Source organism: Podarcis gaigeae (assembly GCF_964106915.1).
Source record: "Podarcis gaigeae genome assembly, chromosome: 8".
In the NCBI taxonomy this organism is placed as follows: domain Eukaryota; kingdom Metazoa; phylum Chordata; class Lepidosauria; order Squamata; family Lacertidae; genus Podarcis; species Podarcis gaigeae.
In genome coordinates this window covers 24,241,170-24,264,176 of record NC_139684.1, presented here as the reverse complement: position 1 = coordinate 24,264,176, position 23,007 = coordinate 24,241,170, and the positions used below count along the sequence as shown (strand labels likewise).

Here is a 23,007-nt window from a genome sequence, read left to right as displayed (position 1 = left end):
CATGCCATAAATATGTGTAATTAGAAAAGAAACTGGCATAGGCACTGAACTCCTTGATGCTTCCAGGATTCTGGTTCCTTGCATTCTAAATCAGAGTCACAGTTTTAGCTGTTTTTTCAAAAGGGTTTTGTTTTTTTTTAAAGGACTAGCACTGGCGATACCCCACAGATTCTCTTCCTATTCAAAGCATTTTGAATAAAATAACAATTTTCTGATTTCAAGATTAACAGGCATGCTCCTCTACCATCATCACCCTACTAAAAGTGTAAACAGTACCTTGTGTGTTGGTAAGAAGCATTCTTCCCAAATCGATCACTACTAAAACTGGATCAGCAAATTTAAAGTCATCGGGGAAGATCACCTGAGGAGCAGAAATATCAAGGCACACTGTCCAGCGCTTGCTTTCTTCCTGAAAAGAAAAAATATATTTTAAAAAGAAGTTTATTTATTATGTATAGGTCCAATAAGATTGCAAGAAAACAGCTAGCCCCAAATACCACTAAGGAACATTATAACATATGGCATTCATATTATGTGCAAGCCTCTGTTCATTTGGTTTTGCTGTTTTCATTTTTGCTTTATTAGCCATTGTCATTTTTATAACTGCAATCATAAAAATAAAGCAGTAGAAATGAACAGCTAATAACTGCAAGACCACTTTATGAATTTTATTTATTCAAGAAGCTGAATATTATCCAAGTTGCATACGTAACAGGGTAAAACAATTACTAATAACATATAGTTTAAAATCAGCAAAATTTAAAACCAAGTAAATTTAACTTTCATCTGGTTGAAACGAAAAGGGTTTTAACAGGCATCTAAAACATATAAAATGAAGGTACCTGCCGAACATTTATTCAGGGAGTTCCAAGGCACACAAAAATTAAAAACAGCACTGACAAATCAGTATAGAGAGACAAAATGAGTGGCTAATGCTTGTGTAACAAAAACATCTTCATAGTATGTCCGAAGACAACCAGAGAGGAAGCATGTCCAATTTTCCTAGTAAGAGAATTGCACAACCAGGTAGCCACCAGTGAGAAGACTCTGGGTTATAGCCAATGCTATTCCTACACAGAGCAGACTTACTGAAATAAATGGACATGACTAATCTAGGCCCATTAATTTTAGTAGGTAGGACTTAGTTCAATACAACCCATCCTGGGATCCACTAACCATCACCGGCTCTCTGGAGCAAATCAGAGGTATTGACTAAGTGTATAGGAATAAGCAAATCTTCAGCTAACTTGATGCTAGGCTATTTTAAGGGCTTTACCAACATTTTACCCAAAAATAATCCAGTCAGCTAGTGTAACTGATGCAAGATCGGTATAATTTGAGCCAACTCTTGTATGGGAAGCCACCTTATCTACACAGTGACAGGCAGCTGCTCACCAGGAATGCAGGCAGGGAACATTGAGAGCCCTACCTAGCAACCTTTCCTGCATGCAAACCTGCATCTGTCACTGGTTCTGCTATTCATATTCCAGCCAAAATCCAGGCCAACCAGTTTGCAAAAAATAAATAAAAAATCCATGCAAATTTTCCCCTTAATATACCACATTTTATACACTCAATTTTTCAAAGTGTGTGCATGTCCACTGGTCCTCTCTCCCTTCTGATCCAGAGACCGACATTACATTAAGCTACTTTCGTGCTGATACACATAGATGCAAAGAGGACAAGTCACCATCCTTTGAAATCCCCTTACAATGAAATCCCCCACAAGCAAGCGGTCGATGGTTTGCCTGATTTCGGCTTTCGTCTGCATTTTGAGCTTGTTGTACTGTCTCCTGGCAGCTGCAGCCACTCTCAGCTCCAGCTCAGACTGGCATCCGAAACCTGCACCGAGAGACAGACAGAGGTGGATGCCACAGTTTGCTTATACTTCAATGGTACAGAAAGGAAAAAAGTAACAATCAATGGAGATAAGTTTCATAGGCAGAAAAAAGGGGGGGAGATTTCCAAGTTAAGGCTATTTTCCCTCTTTTATGAGCATAAGGAGTGTATCTCTCTAACTAGGCAAATAGTGTAACTGACAATTTGGGAGTTGTCTCTTCTTAATTCTAAAATAAATGTTCTTTGCAAGAAATGTCCATAATTGAGAAAACTTCCTCTTCCCGCACCCGCCAGTCACACATTCCATTCAGACTTTATGAAGATAAAACAATGCTCACAGAGGACTCACAAGCCACCGCAGATGTCATTATGTGCAAGAAACACCCTATGCTCACAAAGTTATTTCTCTCCCAGGTTTAGCTCCAAGAGGGTAATTAGTAATTCACCCCTTGCTGGAACTCTGCAGGTAAGAGCTGAACAGCCATCTGCCGATGGTAATCTAGCTCATGATTTCTTGCACTGAGATGCTCTTATTATTCTATGCCTCTTACTCTCCCCGGGGGCTCAAAGTCTCCCAGACACGATCTGGAAAATCATCCAGGAGTCAAGTCTGCTCAGGAATACTTTATGATGACCACATCAAGGTAACGTAAGAAAAATTCTAACTTGATGGCCATCACAATACTGGGGCATTGAGTTCTAGAGTTTATTACATATAAGAAATCTCATTCAATTCTTACTAGCGCACATGCATTGTACGGAATAAATTCTTTATTGCTACTTTGACAGTACTTAAGTATGAAGAAAGAAGAAAAGAAAAAGAAAGGAAAGGAAAATAAAGAAATGTAATTATTCTAGCAAAAAACAAGAAAGGTTAACCTGAGGTATGAACCCTTCCCTTGTAGAAGAAATCGGCTACTTTCTTAATGGCTTGTGGATTGTAAATAATATTTAGAGGTCGGGTACTGACTTCCAGACGTCTCTCAAAATTGCTGCGAACTGGGTTTCTCTCATACAGCATCTCAAACACTGGAACAGCAGCATCAGCAGCTGAATCAAAACAGAGCATAAGAGAGATCAGCAATGATGCCACCGACACACACAGAGCTCAGGTGTATTTTCAGTTGTTAATGATAGATTTGCTACAAAAATGAGAAATGTTACCAGCGCTTTCATTACTTGTGTCTGAAGAGGACGTCTGGAGACCAATGGAAGAGACACAGCCGACTTCTTTTTGCTGATGAGAACATGAGAGATATTATTATAGTTTATTATTTATTGCGTTTATATCCCACCTTTTCCTCCAAGGAGCTCAAGGTGGAGTATGTAGCTCTCCCCCCTCCTCATTTAATCCCCACAACAACCCTGTAGGGTAGAATAGTCTGAGAAGCAGTGACTGGCCCAAGTTCACCTAGTGAAAGCTTTATGGCCGAGTTGAAATCTGAACCCTGGTCTCCCAGGTGCAAGTGCAATGCTGGAACTGATACACCAAACTGGATCTCGCCACACTGTACCCTGTGTGTTATGTCCTGCTCATCCAGCATCTATTCGAAGCAAAACATTCTACATTCTGTTGTAATTTCTATCATTTCTTGGGCTTATTGGTACAACTAATGGCCTTGTGGAATTTTAATAATGGCAGCTGCAATCCTAAGCACATACCCACTTGGAAGCAAGTCCCGTTGAAACCAATGGAGCTTACATTCAAGTAAATCCTTTTCAGAGTGTGTGATCAAATTCACAAATAGAAGACAGAATAAAATGCTTTTTTTAAAAAATGAATGCCCTCTTTTTTTTTTGCAATCTTTCAAGCTTAAGGCAAATCATTAGGGTATGGGTCACTAACCTGTGGACCTCCAGATACTGTTGGACTATCAACCCTGATTTTGGGGCCATGCTGACAGAGGCTCATGGGAGTTGTAGTTCAGAAGAACCAGGGGGCAACAGGCTGGCAAAAGCTGCTCTAGCAGATGTGCCTGAAGCGCAACAGCTGGATATTCCCCCCCAACTCATTTTAGCAGAAAACTGGTTGTCCCCCCTGATCCCTTTCATGAACACAGTGTAACATATACGTTAAATTCCAAGTTCTGCAACAAATCGTGTTATCGGCACAAGTCAACATACGGGGTTAGGGAAGACAAGGACAGGGAATATGGTCCCTTCCGTCGCCAAGTCTCGTAGGAAGAGGCCACCAAGCTGAACCTTGAAAAGGGAAGAATTCCTCCGAGGAAGAGATTCTGCTAAGATGGTTACTCCTAGAAAAAGAAGCACACAAAAGACAGTGTCATGTTGACTCAAAAAAATAGTCACGGCATTGATCTGCTGAAAAACAGAAACAAGGAAGCTAAATACCCCTTGACAGCAAGGGCTAACACATCTTGTTTGTTACAAACGCTGCTGCAATCATGTCTGTTCCATGTGATCTTTCCCAGCAGTGCAGATCTGCAGGTGAGGCTCTGCTTCAAAACCAACCTATGTGGAGGCACATTGGCCTACATAAGGAACAGGGCCTTTTCCATTGAGGCCCCAAGAATGCACCATGACATTTTGTCTGGTTGCAAGCCCCGTATTAAAGAACTGGCAGTGTCTGGGCTGTCATCAATAAATGTTAGGTTGGCTCCATCGTGGGCCCCGTCCGAGCACAGAAAGTCATCCACATATAATTGAGAGAACTGTGTTGGGGGGCAGGTCTAAAGCTACCAAAGGATTGTCAGGGATACTGATGTATGGCTGGCGCAGGGAACACACCTTGTCCTTGTATCCCACTGCCATTTTCTTATTGCCTGGTAAGGTGCCTATTCTGAGCAGCTCGCTGTTACTGCAATTCTCACCAATACCACAACTTCCTGATGGCATGTGCTGTTCAAGAGCAGAAGAGACTGCTTGGAAGGTTTTCCTGCATTAGAAGTGTTGAACACTGCACTAGTGGATTCCCTGCACCACTGGAGATTCCAGTTCATAATTTTAACAGAAAGAGGCTTCTCGCGTGTGCACACACAACCAATACCTGAAAATTCAAGCTGCATGAAAGCTCTTTCATGGGCCTGCAGGCCCTTCTTCCCAGCATGCAGCAAAGTGACAGAGCCACCTTGCAGCTGGAGATTTAACTTTGCCAAGACGTGATCCCTCTTTGTGAAGGTGTTTATGTTGGAGACGTCCGCAGCTGGATCAAAAAAATCGTCGGCACCTAATAATACAAGGAGAGGATACAGCAGAGACTTTAGAAAATGCAAAGCACTTGCAAGCAAATCCACCCAACAGAGTAAGAGCTTCTGGCCATTAATTGTGCTGTTGTTTTTTTTAGATTTTTTTTAAAAAATATGAATACTACTGCACAAACTCAAAGGAGCACAAAATAATTAGTTTTAACAGTGAACAGAAATCCATACTTGGCCCAGACCCCTATCTCAGAATTTAAGAAGGCTGGATGGAAGAGAGCTTGCAGAATCAGTAGGAAAGTCCCCCAGATCCTTCTGGATGCCAAGACAACTCGTATTTTGCCAGAGGCAGATCATTTTAACAGATGTGGAACAGGTTTTAAACTGGCAAGAGCCTAGTCTTGGTCGGGTAATCTTAAAGCAAAAATAGTACATGCCCAGCAATGAGACCACCAAACCAGAGGTCAGCATGGAATTAATAGTACAGGGTTTGAGTGCCAATTAGACTCTTTATCAAAACCTGGTCTTCGGAACAGCCATCCACATTTTCTATTGCCAGTCCCAGGAATGGAACAACACAGCTCCCAACTACATCTAGTAAAAACAGGCTCTTACTGGTTTTCCAGCATAATCGGCATGGATATGTATTGTCCATGTAGTATACCACAACTACGCGATTTTAACACACTTTTTTTATAAAGTTCCGGGCCTTGTTTGTTGTAGGTGGGGGGGTCCTTATTGCGTACAGTGTGGCAGCACCTTCACCAAGAACAAGGATGGAAAACCTGCAACCACACAGGTCCTGTTGGAACTTCTGACTCCCATCACCATAGCCAACGAACGAGGGATGATGGGAAATGTAGTCCAACAACAACTGGAGGGCCACAAGTTTCCCACGACTGATCTAGAGCTGCAGGGTAAGTTTTCCCGTACCAGCGACATCGTCCGGCCTCCACTGTTCAGATGTTTCTGAAAGCAGTCCTTCGAAAGATTCCTTTTCCAGGGCTTCCTGAGAATCGCTGTACCAGCCTCCCCACCCAGGAAACCAGGACTGAAGATAGCGAAGCATTCCGCTGCTGCTAGTATCCGATTCAATTTCAATCGTTTCCTCTGAGGAATCGGTCTGCGGCTCCTTGATGCTCTGCTTGAAATGAGGAAAGGTATGATTCTTTTTTTAAAAAAGAGGAATTTAAAAGGGGTTGCTAATCAGAACTATTTTCTCTTACTGTTATTACATGCCTGGAGTGAATGCATGATTGACCTGCTTTATCCCTGCTCTTTCTAAACGTGTTTGCTAGAATACTGCTACCACCACACCCTCTAACCCACAGCATGATCCAGTGGCGACAGAAACGGGATCCAAACTGGTATTACCGAAAAACAAAAAAGGAGATCAGAATAGCTAGGGAGAGCCCCAAGATTTGTGCAAGAACCAAAAAAAGATATACAAGGAGGGGAAATCTAAGGGGACAAAGAAGTAAACCAAACACAGCCCAATGTGTACTGAGAAACCTCGTTAGCCACAGGGTGTTTGTTTTGGGATTATTATTATTTTTGCTTTGTATCTCACACTGAATACTGGATAAATGAGATTCAAACAATGCATGAAATCAAATCAATAATTCTGATGTTATTTCATGTGCTTAAAGTCACTGCTCTCAGACGTTTACAGGTTGGGTTCGTTTTCTGTTTGCATCTTTAGCAGCTCCAAACCCCCTAAGGTGCTTCTAAATATTGCATCTCATAAAACCTCTAACCTCAGCAAGTTCGCAGAATCTGTTGTACACTATCTCGCGCAAGATTTTCAGCTCCTCGAATGTCTGTTCATCCTCAATGCGCTCTATCTCCTCCTGCAGGCAGAAAAGGAAATGTTGGCAAATAATCCAGAAAGCTGAAAGACTCAACTCTTCATTCAGATAGCCATTTCTTTTCTTGAAGGAGCCACTTAATCTGAAGTTATGAGAATTAAGCTTTGAAATCGCAACACCAACTTAAGTAAATGGTCCAGTCTGGATGCAAGGCATCTTGGTTTACTAAGGAGAAAGATGCATGAGCCTTGTATGCATGCCCCCCCCCAACTCCTCAGTGTACCAGATTTCCAGATTTCTGCTATAGTTACCTATTACATTCTAACTGGAAACTATAGTTACTATGATTGGAACCCATTGTTTGAAGTTGGTTTCAAATCCTGGTTCTAAATAGCACTCAGAGGCCTACTGCCTCCGACACTGGAGGGAGGTGATAACAAACTCCTTGGAGTCTCTGTAAATGCTACTTCTGCAGTGAAAATGTTCAGCTTCTGCAAACACTTGCTACTGTGCTACTTATAAACAACTGCCTGTTTTACCTAAACATTGCAGCATCTTACAAATATGTATCCCAGGCATAGGCAAACTCTGGCCCTCCAGATGTTTGGGACTACAATTCCCATCATCCCTAGTTAACAGGACCAGTGGTCAGGGATGATGGGAATTGTAGTCCCAAACATCTGGAGGGCCGGAGTTTGCCTATGCCTGAATCTGAACAAAGGTAAGCTCTAAAATGTTTCCAACAGGCAAGAACGTATATATTTTTTAAGTCATAAAAGCTCTACAATGGATTACGATTATACATGCCAGTTGCAGAGCTATAATCTCAAGATGATGGCTAAGATATGGTAGCCCAGCTGTTTCCCAATACCTGCTCCTCATCAGACAGCTCCACTTCTTTTAACTTCTTGTAATATAGATCTGTGTACAATACAGCATCTTGGGCCCGATGCAACACGAAATCCCAGGAACAGCGTTCCCTCTGCTCTCTGATCTCCGCAATGTGTGCATTCAGAGCAAAAAGCCACCACTCCCGGCAGCTGAAACATTGCAAATGAATGTATTTCTGGTTATTATTATCATCATCACTGTTTCATTCATCACCTTCTAACCCACTGCCTCAAGGCATTTTACATGCAATGTAATTAAAAGTCAAAAAGGAAAAGCAACACACACATTTTAAATGAGACTAAAATTCTAACAAGTGGACACTCATGGTTAGCAGTAATCCCTCAGGTTGCAGAAAGATGCAAGAAAAGGATGAGCTACAAATGGTGCTACAAGGCTCTTGCTTGAGGCAGGCTGCAGGTCTAAATGGGAACACCTTAGCCAGGGAAACACTCTAGCTGGTATTTCGTTTCAAGCTCCCCACTTGTTCAATTCTATCTTCATTAACCACTGTAAGAGAGACCCTACAGCCTGCAAGATAATTTTTTAAAACCAACAGTGCACTGCCGAAGGGATCGACTGGGTTATACTAAAAAGTCAAAACAACAAGGGGTAGACTATCTCCAACCAACAAGACAAAACTTAAAAACTAAGTTGGGTAAGATAATATAGAATGCTTCTGAATATTACAGGAAAGCGAAGTACAGCTTTAGACCAATATAAAAATATATATAAATGTGAACAAAAAGATAAAGTTGGGGGGGGGGGATGATACAATAACAAATTTACTTCTCTATGGTCAAAATCTGATTGAAATCCAATAGAATGACAACAAAAATTGTCAAGCAGATACATTTCAACCCAATTGGCCTTCTTCAGTGATCAGAAGAACATTATTATAGGCAACCTGTTTACAAAGTATTGGCTGCTCTATCTAAATGGTGTGCTGAGTTCAGCAGTCATACAAACTCATGATCACAGGATTACTATGCACAAGTGGTGCTACTGAAAGCACACCACACGAACAAACAAAAGCCCTTGTTCATCTTAGCACTGTTATCTCCATTTGTCACTTTGCCAAGCTATGACACTCCTCCAAACTGTAGTTTCTGTGTATAATCTTCAGTCCTATTTAAAATTAAGCATAAAAGTAGATGGCAACTCAAGTGTGCATTCTTATCATCAACAACAAAAAGTATACCAGGTTTAGGGAACAGTATTTAATTAGGAAAGGGAGACTTGCATGTATGGTTATTTGATTCAAGAAAACAGAGCTCATACTTTCCAGCTACGGGGACCTTCGGCTTCCATCTTCTGAATCTGAGTTGTCGCTCTTTTCGATCCAGCTCTTTCAAAAAGTCCATTATCTGTCGGTATTGCGTCTGTGTGAATAAAATCACCATACAGTGGTTAGGCAATCAGTACGGATGTATTCCGTAACAGAACACAAATGCCAATATTAACAGCTGAACTCAAGAATGAACTTTGCTGCTTTGCCTAAAAAACTGTCCACACATATAACGAAAAGGCAACATGGGTTTTAAGTAACTGTCCAGGGTAGCTGGCAAGGCTAGACAGCCGCAAATGAGGTAACAGGTTTATAGTTAGTGGCATTGATAGTTTATTCCCAAATTCAGATTAAAGAAGCTAAAAAAAGTGATGTGAACATAGGAGGCAATTTCTGAAACCTCCATAGATATCGGCTGTGAGGACTCAAGCTTTGTGGTTTGAAGCAAGCCCTCCTGACCTGTTAGATTCGCTGCTGACTACTTGCAATTTTTTGTGGCCTATAGGCATGTAAGGCTATGTACTATTGGTAGAAGAGGTGCAGCATGGAAGATTATCATCATATTTTTTTCCAGTGCTTCAAGTGTTCAAAGCACTCTCTATACATACCTTGTTGTAACCCTTATAACAGATGTGGGGAATCTTTTTTAACCTGAGAACTGCATTCCCACGGTAAAGAAACTTCCAAGGGCATCTTTCTAGGAATGGGTGGTGTGAGACTCATATACCACCACAGAGACCTTTACGTACGTAAGAAGCTATTTTCCATGGAAACAGAAGCTAATGTTCAATTCTTGATAACTCCACTCAGCTCTCCCCTTTCTTTTGACTCCCCCCCCCCCACCAGTTTAAAAGAAAAGGCTCTCCAACATTCTTTACCTGCCATAACTGGGCAGAATAATACAAACCAAGGTCAGAGCTGAGGTTTCCTAAAAGCTGAACAGTTAATGGTTAAAAGGAGACCCAGAGGGCTGGTTGAAATCTGGCCGCAACAAGCCTATGTATTCTCCAATTGGGAGTGGCAGTGGTGAAGTCCTAAGAGACTGCGCCTCTCCTAAGCTGCCAAGCAAGTTCATGGCAAAGGCGGAATTCACACAAGGGCCTTTCTATACAATTCTATACAAGCCTGGAGTAAAGAAGGAAGTTAAGCAATGTGTGCATGCATGAAAATATTGTATGCAGGAGAAATGGTACGTGATTTGCTTGAGTGGTATATGTATGCTGGTACTCTGTGTTAAAATGAAAGGTGTACATTAGCATTCCTCTTCTATGAGTTGTTTGATATGACATTCAGCCTTGATTTGTGTAGGTTTTGCCAACAAGCACTGAATGCCGTTACTGTCTGGCTTCGACAACTAGAAATGTTTGCCTTACAGGGCAACCTCCTTAAAGAAGCTTTTACCTGTGAAAGTTTCAGAGGTATCGTCTCCAGCTGAATGTCAAACTCAAGCCGTGGTGTATTCCGCGATTTGAGGGGCTCCTTGCAACAGTTTCTCTTTAGAAGGGCAGAGGTACACACTGGCTCCATGATGTAGTTATGGTCACGGCTTTCCATGCTTTCATCCATTGCTTCCTGGAAGTCATAACCAAGTTAATTCCTCTGAATAGGCAAGCATTTCTCACGCTCACAGGCGAAGGAAAAGAAGAAGAAGCTTTTACCTGCAACTCCCCAGGTGGCAAGTCTCCCATTAAAGCACTATCAGTGTCCCAATAGATGCTGAAGTCAGCAATATCCAGCTGCTTTTTCTTCATTAGCTCCTCCACCTTAAAATGAGGACAACTAGATATGAGCCACAGAAAAGCCACACAGTATCAAATAACCAGCACACCTTGTTCCATTTATTACTTTACTGATTTATCAAATTTACAAACATACCATCAAGATGGTGCAAAAGACAAAGACAGAATGTTCTAAAAACAACAAAATCGGTTCAACAAAATCTAAAAGTTATAAAACAAATCCTGAAAACAATAAAAAAGTTTCTGCAGAGATGCTGAAGACATGCCTTCGAGGCATCTTCATAATCTAAGCATTATGACCAATACACACAGAAAATGCAACCCAGATCATGCTGCCAGAGACAACAAAAAAATATCAATTGCACTGAACTTTAATTGGTGGCCAGGACCTGTTACCAGGTCACAGCTTGACTTAACGCCAGTCACAGTAGCAGCAATACGGCCATGAAAATTAGGGTGGGTTCTGAGTCTGAGAAGACTACTAGTACAAGTACTTGTACAACAAATAACATAAATCAAATCACTTGTTACAAAAGGAAAAATGAGAAGACAACACGTTCACTAGCTGATCTATCCTAAGTGAAAATCACTATTTAAGCCGTCTCTGCCTCAGACCTGAATCAAACCACTGTTTCTTGAACTCACACATCCTTTAGTTGAAATCAGACTTTTTCTGTTCAATATTCCATCCAAGGAAACCAGTGGCATTTTTTAAAGCACTTTACACAACACAGCACTTCAGTTGAGGCAATTCTTCACGGGCACAGCATTGACTCACCGGCTCATTTACGGCATTTTGCACAGATACATTTTTTATGCAGACTCCAAATGCGAACGGTTGTGAAGGATTTGTGACACCATCCTCAAACCTCAGGTGGACATCTTGAATGTTTAACTGAAGGAGGATAAGAGGGAGAAGGGGAAGTTCCCATCAGTTAGCAGGTACAAACTTATTGCTAACAAAGATTTTAAACACATGAAATGGACGGAATACCATCTTAAATGGGGAAATGCTGGTCAATCACCAAAAAGGACTAAAGGTTCCAGTCTGGCGTAATATACTGCATAACATTTGCTCATGATACGCAGCCACATGCTCAGCGGCAACACCCTTTGCACTTCATCATTTGCTACAGTAAAATCTTCCTCGTTGCTCAAAAGAGCCTAACTTGTCTCCCTCCTACTCAAAATGAAGTAACACCCAAGCCATCTTTTCGTAGAGGAAGTTACAGGTTGGCTCATTTGTTTATTTAGCTGGCCTTGGTGGCCAAAAAAAACAACCACCACCTGTGGCCACCAGAAGTCTGTCGCTCCTCACAATGACTGGGATCTTGTACCAGAGAACATATTGTATGTGCCAGAATGAGATTCGGGCCAATCTACTCCTCTCCTCCACAGCTGTAAGGGAGTGTTCTTGCAAGAATGCTATACTTCCAATGCATTCCAAGCATCTTTTTTAGCAGAGTGCCAAAAATAAGCCTGAGCCCTCCTCTCTAGCTGGGCCTGACCACAACAGCACTGCCTCCCTCCTGTGGTTTCCAGCAACTGGTATTCAGAAGCATGACTGTCTCCAACCCCGGAAGCAGAGCATAACCATCATGGCTAGCGGCCACTGATAGCATTCTTCTCCGTAAACTTGCCCAACCTGCTTTTAAAGCCATCCAGGTTGGTGGCCATCACCGCCTCCTGTGGGCGTGAGCTCCGCAGTTTAACTACACGCCGTACGAAGAAGTGCTTTATTTTATCTGTCCTGAATCTTCCAACACTGTTTCACTAGATGCCCGCAAGTTATTGCAAGAGAGGGAGAAAAATCTGCCCACTCTCTCCATGCCATGAATAATACTATATAGTCATACCTCATGTTATGTCCGCTTCGTGTTATGTTCTTATGTTCGTGTGAAGACGTGCCACTGCAGGTTGCATTCCTTTTATGTTGCGAACAGGCCTCCAGAACGGATCCCATTCGCAACCAGAGGTACCCCTGTAAACTGCTATCATGCCACATCTTACTTGTCTTTTCTCTAAACTAAAAAGCCCCAAATTTCTCTGCTACATCTGCCTGATCATTTTGGTTCCTCTTTCCTGAACCCCTTCCAACTCTACAATATCCTTCTTGAGTCGAGGCAACCAGAAATGTACAGTGTTTTCCAAAAGTGGCTGCACTATAGATTCGTACAACGGCATTATGATAGCTGCAGCTTAATCTTCAGTTTCTTTGAAGGTGGGAGAGGGGAAATTGCAGGTCAAATGGTGAGGCACATCAAGGGCCACATCTGATCCAAGTTGCCCCCCCCCCCCCGTTTTAAATATCATGAAGGCATGTTCCCTATAATCCATCTATCAGTCAATTATGATCCCCACAGGCACTCATCATCCGTTCACAATATTTCCTCTCCCATATGCTGTGCTTGCTACAGCAACCTGAGAATGTGTTTAGGGGGAAGGAAACTTTTTCTCTGCTTGCACAGTTATGCTGATGGCAGGGTGAGGGGGGAGACTGTCCACCGATCCAACTTACTTCTATGTTTTCTACGATCCGTGCGACGACAGATGCGGTGACGGAATACCAGTACGATTCTGCTGCCTGTTCCCGCTCTTTCTGAAAGAGAGAAAGAGGAGGGGTTCAATCTTGTGCAAGTATGAAAAGAACACCTACAAGTGGCTTTGTGGACTAAGCTCAAGGAGGAGACATTCCTGAACACTTGTAGGCTCTTAATCAAAATCAACCGCCTATTTCTCATGTTTGAAAATTTCACTGCCTATAACACAGATGGATAATTTGTGATCCTCCAGATGTTTCTGGACTAACAAAGTCTGTGATCTCTAACCATTGGCTATGCTGGCTAACACTGTCAAGAAGTTGTAGCACAACAACACAAAGAAGCCCCCGACTCCCCAATCCTGATGTGTAATAAAAGTGCTGTTGCTTACCTACAGCCCCCTGAACAACCAAGATGTTTGAAAGGCCTCCTTTCATATGGACCTGCCCATTGGTTGAGATAATATTCCAAGGGCCTACTGCATGTCCCATTACCAAAAAAATATTTTGGTAATACCAAAAGAGATTTTGTTGGTGTGAATGTGAAACAGGGTCTTTGCTGTGGCAGCACCCCGATTAGCAAATTTTCTCCCTAGGGAGGAAAGACTGGCTTCATCCAGGCTTTTTAATGGGCAGAAAACACTTGATTATCTTTCCCCAGTACTCTCTCTAAATTTGGGAAACATAGATGAATGTTACTATTAGGCTATAGCTCTAAGATCACAGAATATACAATAGCCAAGTTCCTCACTGTAGCCAACAAAATCAGGTCACAGTTAATGGAAAGAGAAATCATGAGTAAAATTATGTGGGTTTTTTTTTTTAAAAAAACCCTATTTATTATTGTTTATAGAAAAAGGAACCATTTGTGTGTATGCACATTGCCTTTCAAGGCCATGCCATTTTAATTTGAGAGAAACAAGAATTTGGTTTTCTGGATCCAGCCAGAAGGAATTTGATTTGTGGTTTTAAAGTAATTTCCCCAAATACAGAGATAGTTTCATTCAAAGCCCCCAAGCAACTCACTTTCCATTTTTCTTCCAGTGCTAATAAAATAGCTGCCTTGCTTTCTTTTTCAAACAGCCTCTCTTTTTCTTCATCAAAATCTTCTTGCTTTTCCAGTGAGCCAATGAGGTGTAATTTCGATACCGATATCACCCATGGATCAGCATGAGGGCGATAAAATGGTATCTGTAATGTTATCTTGCCAATGAAGCCTGTAATTGCCAAGGAGAACAATGTCAGTACGTATAGAAACATCGTCCCTCTCTGTGACTGGTCACTGATGAAGAAGCTTCCAAATGCAAAAGCTTCCCATTCACTCCAAAGGAAGGGGATGCTGTACATTAAAAAAACACCCTGTGGGGTGCCAGCAGAGCTCACGATAAAATGCACTGCCTATAAATTCCATACATACAAGGAAGGAATATAAATGTCACTTTTGTGACAAGCATTATTGCAAAATGTGATGATCATGCTGTTTAAGTCACTGGAAGCCGCTGAGATTCACAGCCAATTTATTGTTTTAAAACCACCAGGTCACTATAATAAGAACCTTCTGACAAAGGTGTTCCAGTGAATATAACACTTCAACAGCTGCAGAAGCACACTTCTAAAACATACCAGCTTTGACCTCAAAAGGCAGCAAATCCTTCAAGGCCTCTTTTTTTAGTGGTAAATTTTCCAATTCTACAGCACCTGCAGGAACAAATCAACAAAGCAGATTCTGAAGGGAAAAGACTCATGTTTTATCATCGTATAGAGAAGCGAGGTAATGAGAAATATATTAATAGATAGCACAACAATTAATCGTCCCCCCACCCAAAAAAAAAACCCAACCAGGTCTGAAATACCAAAACCAATTAAGCATCACTAAAGGTAAAAGTTACAGGTTGTATCCAATACTAGTAGTACTCAGGACAGACCCACTGAAATCAATGGGCCTATGCCAGTGGCACACTGGGGTGCCTTGGATGATGGTCAGAGGTGCCAAAGGCAACACTGGCCTCTGTCCCTCTTTCCTTCCCTCTTCTTCCCTCCCTTCCCAAAGGTTTGCACAGCTGTTTGTTGCAGAAGTCCTGGATACAGGCTCCCCAGGTGAATGTTGTCTCTAGAGCTGGTGAGGGGGTGCTGGGTGCCAGAAGAGGTAGCCTTGGAGTAAGCAAGCAAGTGGGTGAGGGAGCCCAGCCGGCCAGTCCACCAGCCCTTGCTATTTGGAATGGACAAAGAAGTCCGAGGCCCCTATGGGGCAGTGTGAGGAGGCACCTCTCTTTGGGGCATGGGTTTGGGCAGCTCAGAGACTAGGGGCGGTGGCAGTGGCTGCCCAGAGGACTCCCAAGGAAAGTGGAGATGAGGCTGAGGAAACACCCCACAAGGGAAGGTGTTCAAAAAAGGGAGAGAGGAAAGGGGTGACATAACTGAGCCCCACAGTGGTGCCACAGAAGTAATGTAGTTGGTCCCTTGTGGAGCTGTGGACTCAAAAAGGTTTAAAACTTCTGACATATGTTAATCATGTCCATTAACTTCAATGGGTCTACTCCAAGTAAGACCAGCAATGAATGCAACCCATCATTTGTATTCTGCCGTTCTTCTAAAATCTCAGAGTGGTAATTTGGCCACATCACAACAGTGAGAAATAGACTGGGAGATGCCAGCTTGCCCAAAGCTTCAGAGGCAAATGTGATTCCATTAAGCTATACTACAGGAAGAGATGGAACTGCAGGGTCTCTCCACTGGCTCTGATGAAAGACCATTGACTTCTCAAATCTTTCCTACAGCAGTTCTGTCGGGTCGTTACTCCAGAGTTTCCATCGCAAATAGAACATGCACCTGCAATGACACGGCTCTAGAGACTATGGAACATGTAATGCTCTTCTGTCCCAACTGGACAGATGAAAGATCTCGGTTTCTAACTCCTCTCGTGAACAAGCTTCATCTCCCAATCCAGCCTTGGATAGTGCCTCTTCTTCTGCAGGATTCTGACTGTTGGATTACCGAGATGACAGCTAACTTCCTGCTTAGTGTGATGAAGAGGAAAGCGGCACCAACTTCTTCTTTAATACCACAGATGTAGTCGATACGCCGCACAATCGAACCTGTTTTTGTATTCTCTGTCACTCGATGTTTTAAATCCCCTGTTACTTTTGTTATCCCCATTTTTTCAAAGTATTCGCCCAGGACGACATCCACTTTTATCTCCCCACCCCCATTTTATGTTGTTATTTCTATGTATATTATGCTATGGCCACATGGCTAATGCAATAAAATCGAAATTGACTTCTCAAATCGTTCTATTCTGGCTGATAATTACAAGAACTCTGGTACATAAGAAATAGTGCCCAGGTTTGTCATTTTTCCTTCTGCCTTTTGTGATGTGCCTTTTAAATCATAAACCTGAGAACAGGGACAGTCTTATCATGGACACCTGTAAACTGCTCTAAGGACTTTTACTGGCTGAAGAGTAAAGTAAATTTGAAGAATAAAAATGCTTTAAATAAAGGTATGTGTTTGAACCTAAGGTGTGTATTTGAATCCTCCTGTATTTCTATACTGGTTCCATGGTAGAACATGGAAACAGACTCTAACTAATGTATGGCATGCTTTAAACGAAATTAGTTCTGTTTGTAACATTCATGCAACTTACCTTTCAGAAGAGCTACTGACAGTTGATCTGTGTTCAGGTTGCTGACATACTTGCCGAGGTAGTTGTTGAGAACCCAGGCTACCAATCCCTCCAACATGACTACTTCTTGGGAGAGGGTAGCAAGGATTGCTCTCTCATTCCTGGTTGCTCTCTTCCATAGTTAAGAGGGATCTGCAGGAAATGCAGAAGGGGAAAATTAACTTCAAAGGCGCATACACAAAAGCTGCTAAATGCAGCCACCGTCACCACAGCAACAATGAATACTGTCCAGCAGTATCCAGCAAGAAGGAGCCATATCTAGCCCAGGGACAGAGCATTCACCCTGCATGGAGAAAGGCCCGGGTCCTAAAAGGCCACAGCCTCCATTGCGGACCTGCCCATGGGTTGAGATCCAGGTTCAACCCCCAGTATTTTCAGGTAGAGCTGGGAAGGTCCCTTGCCTGAAAGCCTGGAGAGCACCTGTTAACCACAGTTGACAATACTAGCTAGATGGACCAATGGTCTGACTCCTTCTAAGGCAACTTCCTCTGTTCCTAAGAAGCTGTAGAATCTTACTCCTTAAAAGCACCTTGCCAGCATTCCCCAGATATGAGTTGTTTCTCCTATTAAGCTAGTACAGGCTTCCTCAAACTCGGCCCTCCAGATGTTTTTGCCCTACTACTCCCATGATCCCTAGGTAGCAGGACCAGCGGTCAGGGATGATGGGAGTTGTAGTCTCAAAACATCTGGAGGGCCGAGTTTGAGGAAGCCTGAGCTAGTAAGTTGCAGCACCAGTCACTGCCTCTGAGTCAATAATGCTGCCATCTCCCAACACAGGCTGACTAGGTGGGAGCAAACCACACCATTTTAAAATTCCTTTCCTGATGCTCTTCCTGCCTCTGCACCTGCACCTTCCTGCCTCTGCACCCACCCACTTCCCCAGCCACTACTTGTTTCCCCAGTTTTGCTCTCTGCAGACTGCAAAACCCTCATCTACAAATGCAGGGCTGCCTTCGTTGAGGGTTTTTCCTCACTCCCCATGTCCAACCCCAACTTACTCCAGACACTCTTATCTTGGCCTGGCAGATTTTAAAAACAAAACGTGATTGACTCCTGAAAGGAAGGATGGAACGTGTGGAGTGGATTTCTGTCCAGCTGGTATGTGCTCAGGCACAAATTAAGCCGTACATGCAAAAGAACAGAGAGCCCACTTAAGGCAAGGGAGTTGAAACCCTTTCGTTTCTGGATGGGAGTTCTGGGGGGGGGGGGACAGGAATCTTTTTTTGTTTGAAAGACAGTGTCTGTCTTCAGCTGTGCACAGCAGGGATGAAGCAACTGTGGCCCACCCAATGTTGCTGGACTACAATTCCCATGATCCTTATCCACAGGTTGCATCGGCTGCAGCCAACAGGATTTAGAGCAAAACATCTGGAGAGTCACAAGTTCTCCCTCCCTAGTGTACTAGGGACATGGTTTAATTTCTTAGAAGAGAAGAAACAAGAGTTGGGGGCTGGGGAGAAAACCTTGCAATCTGTTTTATAAGCCCTTCTTTATTCTGGGTGGTTGGTGGGTATATGAGATGAGAGAGAGAGAGAGAATTAATGAATGAAGTTGAACTCATTTGGTGTGGAAATGCAGAACTCCCACTGTGCCCCATGTATTATCACAGGCAACCAAGCCCAGTCACATGTTTTGACCCATGCAGCAGAGCCCCTGTTGTGATCCTACATCTGGACAGAAAGTGAGTCACTGCCAGCCATATGAACTTTCCAAAAACCTTCCTGATGCCCTAAATTGATTACGATCTGGCTAACATGTTCAACTTTGTTAGTAAAGCTGCAAAGGTCAATGCTATGTGCAGTACTCTTTACACAAAGTTATTCCAGTAGCCCAAAGTAGGGTTTAAGGCTACAGGAGGGGTCACTGCAGGCTCTGGTATATACCAATGATGTCACTGCCATGCGATAAGGCCTAGGATCAATATCCAGACTCAAAGCAGAGTCAGATTAACTCTGCAGAGAGCCAAGGAGCCTCCATGGGGCAGGGGGAAATCAATCAGTTATTTCATCACCTCAAGAATCTGAGCACCAGTTGCCCGCTTGGGATGCAGCCCAGACTTTTGCACAGATTCTATTATCTTCTAATTACTGCTATTAACTAGAGGGCACATTTGGGAATGCTTTGTGTTTCTGCAATTGTAACCTTGATTTTGTAATTCTTTACACAGGCAGGGATCGGTCTTCTTCTTAATTACACCACTATAGTATATTGATGTCACAATACTACTACTTAGTGACTCAGGTCTAAAGATCTACTTTATGAATATCCAAGATCGTGGAGGTTCTAGAGGAACTTTCGACTCTCCCCACATTCTTCAGACTATTTATGAACTTGCCTCCCTTTCAAAATAAGTGTGCTACAAACAGCATTGCACTGCACACAAGTCCAAACCTGTCTTGGGCCAACAAAACTAGTTATGGGGCGTTCTGGATCCAGGTCAACATTTATATATTGCATTTTAAGATTTCAAAATGCTTAACACAAATTATCATCACAGTGGATCTTTTTGGAAGCTCTATCACCACCACCATGTTGCAGAAAGATAATAATAATGAAAGAGGAAATAAAGGGGAGAACACTGTTCACCCAAAGCCAGGCCTTTTCTTCCACTAACCTGTTTTCTCTCAGTCACAGCAATCTCACCTCCAAATCTGAAATACAAGATGCATTTCAGAAAGGTAGCTGTGTTAGTTATGTTGCAGTAAAACCACCAAGTGTGGTGCACCTTGCAACAAAGAAATAAGTTCAGGCATCAGCTTTCATGGGGCAAAGCCCACTTTTCAAATGCAAGGAGTGATTGTATTAACTAGTTGATGGAGGAATTAATGAGTTGTGTACAGATACCATTTCAGCCTAAGAAGAGACAGAAGAAAGGAGAAGGTGTGTCCCATTTATGCACAAATGCAACAGAAGGGAAAATAATCCAGAGTGAACTATCCAGTCCCAACTGGCAATGAACAAACAAAGCAAGAGGAATAGTATACATCAGCATCCTCAAAGGACCAAATTTTAGAACAGTTAATCTGTTGTTGAAAGAGTTGCCAACCCTTTTACGCCAGAATCTAATTCATCGAAAGCAACCACAAATAATAAAGCCATGTCTAATAATGGTTTTGCAATATGAAATGTTTAAGGTGACAGCTAGTGTAGCATAGAAGCCAAGAGATTTGGCAACAAATCAACTAATTCCAGGTTCAAATCTTGTATCTGCCATGAATTCACTTTGTGGTCTGTGGAGAGCCATTCTTTGTTCCTGTCAAATCAGGCAATGGGGTTACTACCCAAAGCATTGTTGTAAGGGTAACACTAAGATAAATGATGTAAAAAACTTCTGACCTAGAAAACACTACATAAATGCTATATAGAGCAATATGTGGGATAATAATAGCATAATAATGGCCAGCAAAACAGCTTTGATGTACACTTGGGAAGAGGATAATGGATGTGATTAAAAAGCTCTATAAGATGAACCCTGCTCGATCTGACAAAAGGCCTATCTAGTCCAGCTTTCCACAGAAGTCAACCAGACATAAGAGTCCTGCTGGATCAGGCCAAAGGTTCATTTAGTCCAACATCTTTTTTTCAGAGGCCAATCAGGTGCACATTATGGGATGCTCACAAACAGGACTTGAGAGCAATAGCACTCTCCTCACTTGTAAAACCCAACAACTAGTATTCAAAGGCATACTGTCTTGGACAGGGGATAACACAGCCATTGGGACCAGTAACCAAAATCATCCATGAATTTGCCTAATCCACTTTCAAAGCCATCTAGGTTGGTGGCTGCTGTTACATCATGTGGGAGCAAGTTCCATAGTTTTAACTATGTGTTGTGCGTGAACACGTCTCATCTGTCCCAAAATAATACATATGAATTGCGGTATCACAGAATTCCTTAGACTGCCCGTAAGGAAGCCAGAACCTTATATATCATACCATCATCAATCATCAATACCTGGGATAATACTGTGACCTTACTTCTGAAGGCCATTGTAACTGTGACACAACGGATAATAGACATGAAGCACTTTTGATGCTTGAAAGCACAAGGCAACTACTACTCTTCCGAGCTACAATAAGAGGGGGGGAGAGAGAGAGATAGAAAGAATGGGAAGAATCCTACCTGCCCCTCCCCAGGGCTGCTGCAATGTGGACATAATATACTAAATATGAATCATTATGCAGAAACCACTAGAAACAAATTAAAAATTAAATTAAAACCCATACCCCCCCACCCGCAACAACGGGGGGGGGGAGTATGGGTTGAGGGGGAAATGTGAAGATGCTCATTGCACTGACAGACCTCATAGGGATGCTATCAAGCCAGTTAACTGCCCAAGGGAAACGTGCAGCAGGAGCTACTGTCCTCCTGACTTGGGTGTTGTCACCGGCACTGCTCCTGGATCTGATCTGGGGGAAAGAGTGCTCATTATCAAGAAGACAGCCAGACCTGCTACTGACATTGGTTGCAACCTTAAGAGCTTGTGCCTGAGATTGTTTTTCCTTCCTTTCTCCTTTCTATTCCCTTTCCCTCGATTGCCATTCCTTGTTTGCCTGACAGCCTTATAAGTGACTGTGTGAGCTGCCTCTATTTAGAGAGCCTTTCCAGCTCACGTGCTTCCTTATGTTTTTATATGTGTTGGAGGCTGCCCAGGTGGGATGTAAATAATAAAATATTGTTATATATATATACATGCTGGGTGTAAGTGATGCATAGCTAAGTAATAAATTAAATTAACACATAATTTCAACAAACGAGACAGGCACCATGGATTAAAGCACCATATAGACCCGAGAAAGACTAGGTGAAGCGTTTCCTACGACCCAAACTGTACACGAATACTAAAGGAGGGTGAAATGGGAAGAAGCTCCTTCTACCGGCCGACCTCACAGGGTTGTTCGCAAAGATGGACACCTAGAGAAGAGGCACGAAGGAATGCCAATGGGCATACTATTCTCCCCAACGACAACATGGTGGGGGCGGAGGGGGGAGGAGAGAGAATGGGAAGACGCTAATCGCACGGACCTACCTCACGGGGTTGTTGTGAAAGGGAAGGGGGGAGAAGCCCAACACACTGGAGATAAATAGACGTGCGAAGCCAAAACCAAGTGCGAAGCTAGCGGGCCCCGCCCCCTTTTCCCATCAGGCGTAGCGAGAAAGTCACCTCCTCGCCAGCCAAAGGGAGGGGGAAAGGACAGGGCAGCCCAGGCGGGCCTGCGCCGGGTCTCCTTCTTCTCCGCCGCTGCCTCCCGCCTCAGCACTTCCGGCGACGTCGAGTGACGACCACTTACTTCCGTCCCGTCCCCGGCGCGCGCGCGAGAGAGAGAGAGGCGGGCGTACCTGCCAGTCCTCGCGGGTCGCCGTCCTGCGCTCGCTTGTGTGACAAGGGACCAGCCGAGCCGGGCTGGGTCCGCCTACCTTCGGCCTGCGTCAGGTCGAGCGCAGAGCGAAGGCGCAGGCCGAGAAGCGGGACGCAGAGCCGTCGATCGGATCTGTCGGCCGGGCCGGGCGTTTGCCGAACGCCATTGCTGGGAGGCCGGGGAAAGCGGGCGTGACCACCGAGGGGGGGGCTCTCGGTTGTCATGGCAACGGAGGCCGCCCCGTTCAGGCTGCAGTGCTGTGCGCAGGCGCAGCTTAACTTAGTTGTAGAACGGTTGGATAGAAACTGCACTGACTTAGCTCAGTTTGTTAGAAGGGGGCGCTGGTGACGCCAAGGTTCCAGGTTCAATCCCCGTACGGACACCTGCAACCTGCACATTCCTGCGGGTTGGACAAGGCTCTATGCTGCCTTTGGCTGAGTATTCACTCCAAGCCCTCCAGCATGTCTCCCATGAAAATAGGGACGGTCCTATTCCCTAATAATAATAATAATATTTATACTCTGTCCATTGTACTGGACGGAGCCATTCTGGGCAGCTTCCAACATACGTAAAAACGTAATTAAACATGAAGCATTAAAACTAAACTATACATGGCTGCCTTCAGATGTCTTCTAAAGGTCTAGTTCCTTATTCTCTGATTAAAATAGGGACGCTGTAATGATTTAAAAATTGGGGTTTGGCTTT

General features: G+C 43.3%; 1 protein-coding gene across 14 annotated transcripts in view; it reads right to left on the bottom strand.

Moving 5' to 3' along the window:
• Positions 1-22,417, bottom strand: part of VPS13D (vacuolar protein sorting 13 homolog D) — a 119,058-nt gene extending 96,641 nt beyond the window's left edge. For 5 of the 14 annotated variants that reach the window (XM_083752344.1, XM_083752346.1, XM_083752355.1 and 2 more), the window contains exons 1-18: positions 21,972-22,198; positions 16,903-17,073; positions 14,883-14,957; positions 14,286-14,476; positions 13,239-13,319; positions 11,499-11,615; positions 10,640-10,744; positions 10,383-10,553; positions 8,975-9,075; positions 7,677-7,845; positions 6,755-6,847; positions 5,931-6,141; positions 4,847-5,026; positions 3,964-4,094; positions 3,004-3,076; positions 2,719-2,889; positions 1,712-1,842; positions 277-409 (exon numbers count right to left, since the gene is read on the bottom strand). In XM_083752344.1, coding sequence (XP_083608470.1) covers positions 277-409; positions 1,712-1,842; positions 2,719-2,889; positions 3,004-3,076; positions 3,964-4,094; positions 4,847-5,026; positions 5,931-6,141; positions 6,755-6,847; positions 7,677-7,845; positions 8,975-9,075; positions 10,383-10,553; positions 10,640-10,744; positions 11,499-11,615; positions 13,239-13,319; positions 14,286-14,476; positions 14,883-14,957; positions 16,903-16,999 — 2,230 coding nt within the window. In that variant the 5' untranslated portion in view covers positions 17,000-17,073; positions 21,972-22,198. Of the gene's footprint in view, positions 1-276; positions 410-1,711; positions 1,843-2,718; positions 2,890-3,003; positions 3,077-3,963; positions 4,095-4,846; positions 5,027-5,930; positions 6,142-6,754; positions 6,848-7,676; positions 7,846-8,974; positions 9,076-10,382; positions 10,554-10,639; positions 10,745-11,498; positions 11,616-13,238; positions 13,320-14,285; positions 14,477-14,882; positions 14,958-16,902; positions 17,074-19,555; positions 19,593-21,971 lie in introns of all 14 variants that reach the window. The other 9 variants (XM_083752352.1, XM_083752356.1, XM_083752347.1 and 6 more) reach the window with 6 other exon arrangements.
• Between the last annotated feature and the right edge of the window lie 590 nt (positions 22,418-23,007).